The sequence below is a fragment of the Takifugu rubripes genome, chromosome 19, assembly GCF_901000725.2.
Source record: "Takifugu rubripes chromosome 19, fTakRub1.2, whole genome shotgun sequence".
NCBI lineage: Eukaryota > Metazoa > Chordata > Actinopteri > Tetraodontiformes > Tetraodontidae > Takifugu > Takifugu rubripes.
The window spans coordinates 16,827,969-16,836,240 of NC_042303.1; the positions used below are offsets into that span (position 1 = coordinate 16,827,969).

General features: G+C 47.9%; 2 protein-coding genes across 5 annotated transcripts; both read left to right on the plus strand.

The window, feature by feature from the left end:
* Window positions 1–293: 293 nt before the first annotated feature.
* Window positions 294–4,557, plus strand: LOC101061894 (SRSF protein kinase 2-like). 3 transcript variants are annotated; one of them, XM_029826700.1, is made up of 15 exons: window positions 294–471; window positions 1,044–1,271; window positions 1,595–1,703; window positions 1,791–1,878; window positions 1,949–2,036; window positions 2,148–2,254; window positions 2,337–2,493; window positions 2,631–2,656; window positions 2,737–2,793; window positions 3,058–3,391; window positions 3,492–3,589; window positions 3,670–3,777; window positions 3,877–3,946; window positions 4,015–4,107; window positions 4,178–4,557. In XM_029826700.1, exons 1-15 carry the CDS (start codon window positions 426–428, stop codon window positions 4,360–4,362), a joined length of 1,794 nt encoding a protein of 597 aa, XP_029682560.1. In that variant the 5' UTR covers window positions 294–425; the 3' UTR covers window positions 4,363–4,557. The 3 variants fall into 3 exon arrangements, with proteins under 3 accessions (XP_029682560.1, XP_029682561.1, XP_029682559.1); XM_029826699.1 differs by having other exon boundaries at window positions 295–471; window positions 3,489–3,589; XM_029826701.1 differs by lacking the exon at window positions 3,877–3,946 and having other exon boundaries at window positions 3,489–3,589.
* Window positions 4,558–5,029: 472 nt separating this feature from the next.
* On the plus strand, window positions 5,030–8,034 carry comtb (catechol-O-methyltransferase b). Of its 2 annotated transcripts, none has more exons than XM_003973674.3 (6): window positions 5,030–5,179; window positions 6,663–6,834; window positions 7,066–7,183; window positions 7,260–7,453; window positions 7,551–7,682; window positions 7,751–8,034. In XM_003973674.3, the coding sequence occupies exons 2-6, from the start codon at window positions 6,664–6,666 to the stop codon at window positions 7,928–7,930; spliced, it is 795 nt and encodes a 264-aa protein (XP_003973723.1). In that variant the 5' UTR covers window positions 5,030–5,179; window position 6,663; the 3' UTR covers window positions 7,931–8,034. The 2 variants fall into 2 exon arrangements, with proteins under 2 accessions (XP_003973723.1, XP_029682565.1); XM_029826705.1 differs by lacking the exon at window positions 5,030–5,179 and adding an exon at window positions 5,228–5,379.
* Window positions 8,035–8,272: the final 238 nt, after the last annotated feature.

Genomic DNA, 8,272 nt, shown 5'->3' on the forward strand with positions numbered 1-8,272 from the left:
GGCCTTTGCTCCTCCTCATCACCTCTGGTCATAAATAAAATAAATCAAAAAAAGGAGAGAATGAGCCTCTTTCCACCTCTGGAAATAGAGCTGGCAGCAGCAGGCTGATAAATGTCAAAAAGCCAGGAATAGAACCAGCAGCAGCAGGTTTCTATTCCTGGATGAAGTGTTTTGCAGGCAGTGGGGTGGGGAGCAGATAACCCCCCCCAGGCTCAGGAACTCGGGTCAGGCTGCAACGATTTCCCACCCTACAAGCGCTCAACGTGGACAGACGCAGGGGTAAGTCGACTCCCCCTTTAACGCTGTGCGGAATTTCTTGAGAATGAGGATCGCTAAGATTTGGTCCAGCGTAATTATGATAGATTAATATCAGTAATCCAGCGGGAACTCTCTAGACTTGATGTAAACCCTTCAAAATAAACGTAATGGTGGTGCAGTATGAAGCTTTAGGATATAGCGAATCAGAGGCAGGTATGTGCTGTGTTATTTATGCGTTGATGTGGAAATGATGTGTAATGTACAAAGGTGTGTGTCGGTTCATGCCCTTCCAACAATTTGGCCCTCGACGCGCAAGTTTTCAAGTTTTGATTTTTAAGTTGAAAACTCACGTGATGGAGCACGCCGTTTGGTTTGAGCGATGTGACGAGAGCAGGATTCTGACTGTGCTCTGGAAGGAGCCAGCGATGTGTGACGCCACAGCGGAATAACCGAGCAAACCGAGAGGTGTGAACCGCCGCACTGCTCGCTTACTGGATCAGACGAGATCGTCTACAAAGAAGCAGCATTCAAATCAGCAGTTGTTCCTCTTTACACCCCCCACACACGTACACACGCGCACACACGAGTGAGAGGGAAGCTTGGGTTACAGATGGGCTGGGGTCAGCAGCTCTTTACATTGACGTGTCAGTCGTCAGGCTAAAAATAACGACACCCAGTGGAGCCGCCCATAGTCCGCAGAATAAAGGCACGAAGGAGCAGGATGGAGAGTCCAGTGATGCAAACATGACGGCAGAAGCGTGTTTTCCTGTGCTTGCTCCCTGCAGCTGCGCTCCGGTCAGACATGTCGTCTTCCTACGCCGCTGCCATATCAGTCCTGACTTCAGACGACTCCTTGAGCCCACCCCCGAGGCCCCAGATGTCCCCAGACACGACGAGGAGAACCGCAGCTTTCTGTCCGTCCGGCAAGTCGGTCCGTAAGCCTCCGGTGGCAGCAACGCGTTCCCAGGAGCCCTTTGATGAGCAGCAGGAGAACCCGGAAGACTACGGCATCGGTGAGCTGCACCTACAGGAACAGAACCTCTTTATGGAAACATGAAGGATTATAGAAAAGTCCCATTTTAATACTGTCCTCACTTTACATTTACACTCCGTAAACACGTGTATCTTGGCAGACAAGACAAACATTTGGGTCAGTTGGATTAGATAATTAGTTCAGTTGGTTACATAGGACAGAGGTCAGAGGTCAAAGGTCACATTCTCAGACAACATTCCTGCCACATTTGTGAGACTTGTGCTCTGCTTGAGTAGAGATATTTCACCTTCACCAGAAAGTTTCTTCAGGGCTTCATATGAGCTTGGGTTATTTTTTTTACAGGTGGTTATTACCGGGTGGAAATTGGAGAGATCTTTGTGGACCGTTACCAGGTGGTTCGAAAGCTGGGATGGGGTCATTTCTCCACGGTGTGGCTCTGCTGGGATATGATGTAAGTCCAGCTTGTTTGCTGCTGGTTTATAGTGATGGAGTGATACTGGAAGGGTTAATAAATAACTAGGGCAACTGTATGATGCAGGAAGAGGTGTTTTGTGGCTCTGAAGGTCGTGAGGAGCGCTCAGATGTTTACAGAGACGGCGTTGGATGAAATCAGACTCCTGAAATGTGTGAGTTCAGGAAACTCTTTGGACGAGAAACCTCGATTTCGCCGTAATTGCGGCGCGTTCGTGTCCTCAGGTGAGGGACAGCGACGCTAAAGACTTGAAACGCGACAGAGTCGTGCATCTCATCGACGATTTCAGGATCACCGGAGAAAACGGGGAGCGTATCCTTGTCATTTCCATCCCCAAAACTGTATCTACAGCTGTGAGATAAGTTCCAGATCCACAGGAAAGCAGATCTCTCCAGAATAAAACAAGCTCCTTAACTTCTCCAGATGTGTGTATGGTTCTGGAGGTGCTGGGCCACCAGCTGCTGAGATGGATCGTCACATCTAACTACACGGGCCTCCCCCTGCCCTGCGTTAAGAGCATCCTCAGACAGGTGCTTCTTCTACCTAATTGGCCTTCTGACGCCCCTGAGTAGACGCAGTGCACAGTGACAGTATTTTTATCCCTTGTCGCAGGTTCTGCAGGGTTTAGATTACCTGCACACTAAATGCAAGATTATCCACACAGACATCAAGCCAGAAAACATCCTCCTGAAGGTGGATGAGGCCTACATTCAGAATCTGGCGTCCGACACTAAACTGTGGCAGCTGCCCGCGCCCTCCAACGCCCCAGGTAGTACGGTAGCTATCGAAGCTTTTATTTTGAAATGTTTAAACGAGCAAGGTCTGTTTTTTGAAGCTCACACCAGCTTTCATTTTTAACTGCTGTTTTTTGCCTTTTTGTCGTGTTAAACGTTCACTTCCTGCCAGCAAACAGGGGCAACCGAGAAAAGCAGGTGTGTTTTGCATTTTCAAACGGGCAGAGTTGTTTCGTCATGAACTGCATCCTGACCTGCTCCTGCTCTGATTTCTGAAGGGTTTGTCCAGTTTACTGGGGAAGCTGACCGGGCTTTTCCACAGTCTTGGGGAGTGGGTAAGAAATGATTTGCCTCTCCTGGAATAAAACTGGATTAGAGACACATGATTTCAGGATTTTTCATTTGTTACCCGTCCTACTGTCCAGACGCTGTAAGAAATGTCTGATTTTTGGTGGATTTGGAGGTATTTGGTTATGAATTACATTACATTGATATTAATTAGTAAGTTCTTATCTAACTTCCATCTTTCTGCATATTTTAAATAATGACTTTTCCCTTTAAATTATTATTTGACTCTATATAATCATGCAAATCTACAGTCCAGCAAAGCCTCCAGGAGTCCGATGAAGCGACTGACGAGGAAGGACGGGAGTCGACGAAGACATCCGAGTGCCTCAGACGCACGGCGAGACCGACCACATGCGTCCGAGGTCACCGGTACCTCCATCTCCTGTAGCTCCACCTGTCTGTCTGAGGTGAAAGGTCCTCGGCTCTTGTTGAAGAGGCACACCGTCCTGTTTGGAGACCACCTGGAGTCAGTCCCGTGCGGCAGAGACGCCGTCGGCTCCTGGAGCGACCTCAGCGGGCGGGTTCCCGCATCGTTACGTCAGACGACAGGCAACCAGGCGCCACCAACGCCGTCCTCTCCCCACGGTCAGCTTCTTCTTTGCATCTTCCTACATCCTCCAATTGAGCTCAGATTTTCTCAATGTAAAATACAACATGTAAAGATGTTTTTTGCCGTTTGTAGCAGGGATGAGTGACCCCAGTCGACCCCTGGATCTACTCAGGCCACAGAACGCCGATAAAATTGCCATCAAGATTGCTGACCTGGGTAATGCCTGCTGGGTGGTGAGTAAACACGTGCTCTAGTTACTTTACTAAATGTCCGACTTTGCTATAAAGAGAAGGTGTTTCTCTCCGGTTCTCAGCACCAACACTTCACCGAGGACATCCAGACGTGTCAGTACCGCTCGGTGGAGGTTCTGATCGGTGCAGACTACGGCACACCTGCAGACATCTGGAGCACCGCCTGTATGGTGAGTCGGTTTCAGCTGCTCCCATAATCTCCCCTGTATGAGAGCGGGATGGTGCAGATGATGCATGAGTTCCAGTTAATGTCAGTCTCATGTGTTCAGGCTTTTGAACTGGCAACAGGGGATTATCTGTTCGACCCCCAAGCAGGGGCCACTTTCTCCCGGGAAGAAGGTTTGAGTCTAATCTCTCTGTGCTTGATCACTGGGCTTTTGTTACAATATCTCCTCCTCTGCTTTCAGACCATATCGCCCACATCATCGAGCTGCTGGGACCCCTCCCTTCCCAGTTTGCACTTTCGGGGCGAAACTCGAAACGATACTTCAACCGCAGAGGTAAAATTCCGACAGTCTCGTGTGCTGTAAGGTGAAAATGGCCGAAGCAGTCAAGGTTCACCCTCCGCAGGACAATTACGCCGCATCGCCAAGCTGCAGCCGTGGAGCTTATTGGAGATCCTGCTGGACAAGTACGAGTGGCGTCAGGAGGAGGCCTCCCAGTTCAGCTCCTTCCTCCTGACCATGTTGGAGCTGCTGCCGGAGAAAAGAGCCACGGCCGCTCAGTGTTTGAAACACCCCTGGATCACCTCGTAGATACAGGTGTGCACCAGATGTCAGCGTCAGCCAGCAGGGATCTCAGGCTGGCAGCATTTCCCATTGACTCTGCATGTTTTCTCCTTTGTTGTACTTTCATGATGCATTTATACTGCACAAAGACTAAAGAAAAGTTTTCATTGTTCTTTTTTCACCCCATGGTTGCCAATAAAGAAATGAGGATTTAAAAAAAAAGGACTCTTCAGCGTGGATCTGATTATTGCTGGGTGTTGATGTAAACAGGGGAACTGTGAAATGACTGAAACATTTATGGAGATTGTCTGGTTTCATGCGGGGAATTCTATTATGAAAATACCTCTAAGAATATGGAGATGTGTGATAACAGTGTGACGTTTGCAATGTACGGCTCAATTCTGAATTATCTGATGGACCTTCCCCCCACAGGAGACCTGATTGGTTTATGTTTTCTTGTGCACAATATATTATTTATTCAATTCAGACTAACAGAGTCAATGCTCATCAATAAACAAACGTGTAAATGAGCCAGAACCGTTTCAGAAACCTGCCATTAGCATGTTAAGATCAACTTAAAGGTTTGAATACGCCCAAAGATGACTGGTCAACAAGTGGAAACCTGAGAATTTGAACGTTCAAGGGGAAATTCTTGTTTAGTCACTGGCACCAGTCTTTCTCCGCCCGCGCGTATTTGCGCCTCATGTGCGCGCTTTCCTTTAATTCCATTTCACGGGGTTTTTCAGGGCGCCACAGAAGAGTAGAGGGAGGAGTTTCTTTGTGGTCGATCCTGTGGTCGATCACTGGCTTCTCCCCTCGGTAGGAGCGCCTCTGCCTCGCCAAGGTAAGTCTTCTCTCTGGTCGAGCCGAGCGGCTCAGTGAAGCCTAACACGCATCCGCGCGTTGCTTGCGCGGGCTCCAGATTAACCGGTTTTAATTCTGGATTAGCATTGTGGTAAATATTGTCACTGTGAATGAGGGGGGATCAATTTCAGTATCCGCTGACCCTACAGAGGAAACGCGTCGACAGTTCCTGAACAAAAGGTATCATGTCTTGATTCTGACATCGCTACATTTGACACATTTATGTGCCATTTTGGTTTGAGCAACTTTCTGTCGCCCTGTTCGTAGACGTGCACGCGTCTTCGTGTGCAGTCGTCCTCCCTGCAAGCTGCCGAACGATGGACTTGTTGGCCAAATCGCGAATCTTCCAGGTTTCTGCTCCAGAATCTCTGGCTTTGTTCGCGCTAGGAGGGAGCTAAAGTAAAGGTCAGAGCCCATGTGTGCTGCCTTTTGTGGCACAGCTCTTAACCCTCAGCCTGTTGCCATGCAACTCAAACTCTGAATCAAGACGAATTACCTCAACATCTGCTGGTTGGCCACAGTTGCAGAAGTCATGGTGATGCAGCTTCCAGCACTCTCCGGAATCCGCCAGTTTGTTGTTTTCTGCTCTCTTTTCCCCCTCTCTTATCTGTTTACCTGCCACAAACATGGCTGCTGCTTTGTGTGCATGGTTGCGTCCACTCAGACTGTAGCTAGAGCTACTGAATCAGTCGGGGCCTAAATAAGGGGATTCATGGTGTTGGTGGACATCTGTGCTTTGTTGAGCACCTTTGATTTAAAAGTTCTAACAAACTTGATAGAGTGGTTGGGGGGCGGGGCTGAGAAGCAAAGGGTTCTTGGTTCAATCCCCGGCGCAGGCAAAACATGAAAGGTTTTCTGGTTGTTGGGGAAGGTGCCAGAAGAAACCTCAGAGCACTGCCAAGGTACCCTTGAGCAAGCTGGCCCTTTCCTGACCCTGAAAGGGAAAAAGTGGTTGAGAAGATAAAACGAAACAAACTTGACCATGAAGAGAAATGCTTCAGAAAGATCAGGAGAAAACCTTCTCACCGAATATAAGATGTTTTGTTTAATTTTGTATGAATATGAGTGTAAGTCACTGATATCCTGAGTAAAACCTCACATTTATAAAATGGGTAAAATCATCTGCTGGGATTTGCTTCCAAAAAAAACAACCAAAATCTGCTTCAATTTTGCAAATGATCAAAGAAAATGGGAATGTCTGTAAATTCATCGGCAATTCTCCTTATGGATGCTTCTTACTCCACAGGGATTATTACAGATAACAGGCGGCATCAGCTGAGAGAGGAGCTGCATAGTAAACACCCATTTCATTAGCTCGGCACAAAAGGGAGTGAGGGCAGATGAGAGGCGAGCTGTCATTTATCATGCAGATGTGCTGATACCGCGCCGTGTCGGTGCCCGTTTCTCATGGTCTGTTGATGCAGAGAGCCATACTGAAGAGATGTTCTCTGCTCTGGCTGCAGGATGTGGCTGACGCTTCTCTACAGTTGCAGCGGCGGCGCAGCTCTCCTGTACATTCTGTACAGATGGGTTATACCGTCCATCGTGCAGTATCACGCAGGGCTGGCGCTCATGTGGCACGACGTCATCGTGGAGAGGTTGCTGGATGTTCTGACCCGATCCACCCGTCCGCAGGTGTGGCTTTAATATCCCGTGTTGGCCTGTGACCACAGCAGTAGCTACAGGCACAGAAGAATGTTGCACAGTTGTTTTTCTTTCTTAACAGTTTCCAGTATTCATATTTAAACATCCCTAAAGCAAAATACATGTAAACATGTTTACGCCTAAATTAAATAGAAAGGACAAACCTTTTAAGAAAAGCACCCTTTCAGGTTATGTTTGTCTTCTCATTAATAACACGGTCAGAGGCTGTTGGCTGCAGTACAGAAGAACGCCACTAGAGGGGACCCTCGCAGCGTGGTCAAAGCCATCGATGAGTTCTGCAGATACACAGAGTGGGCCATGAATGTGGGGGACGAAAAAGGTACAGATGGCGAATCAGTCGAATGTTTGCATGAGCGAAATAAGGAACCGAATGCTCTTTTGTCTTTGGTTCACAGGCTGCATTCTGGACTCAGTGGTGTCAGAGGTAAATCCAGCCACCGTGTTGGAGCTGGGCACCTACTGTGGTTACTCCACAGTGCGGATCGCCACGCTCCTTCCCCCTGATGCGAAGCTCATCACTCTTGAGTTCAACCCAGACTTTGCTGTGATTGCCCGTCAAGTCATTGCCTGGGCGGGGCAAGAGGAAAAGGTACATTCCTCATCCAGTAAAATAAAAATGTATAGATTGAATAATCCTAAACTGCAGATCTTCCAGGATAAACTTACACTGAGCTTCGTCTTTGTAGGTTCACCTAGTCGAAGGTTCCTCTGGTGACTTGATTCCCAAAATGAAGGAGCAGTTTGGGGTGAAATCCTTTGACCTGGTTTTCCTGGATCACTGGAAGGATCGGTACCTCCCTGACGCAAAGCTCATGGAGGCAGGTTTTATTCTCATTCATCAACATTGTTTCGCAGCCTCTCATATAGACTTACATTCCTTTTGTAGGAATGTGGCCTTCTCGGGAAAGGCAGCGTCCTTCTGGCCGACAACGTCATCTGTCCTGGAAGTCCCGATTACCTGGATTATGTCCGGAACAGCCCGAAATACAGAAGCCAGTATTTCAAGTCTCACCTGGAGTACACCAAAGTGGAGGATGGCTTAGAGAAATCTGTGTTCTTGGGCTAATCTAAGACACACACACATGCACGCCCATGTTTTATATTAGAAAACCTCTGATAGACATGATTTCTCTAATTTCTTGAGATTAAACGTGATGTGGGAACCCCTTATTGCCTGTTGTGAATTATTTCTGTGACACCAGCAGATGGAAGCCTCGCGGTTTGACGCTCTCTCTGAACGTCTACGCTGAAACAGTAGCAGTAATTATATCTCCAAGAATCTATTTGACAGACAAAAAGGCTGCAAACTGATCCAGGGGCGGCTTCCCCCCCCCCCAGCGTAAATCTAATCGAATAAATAATAAATCTAATCGAGCTGCATTTGCTGCACAAACCTATTTTGCAGCTT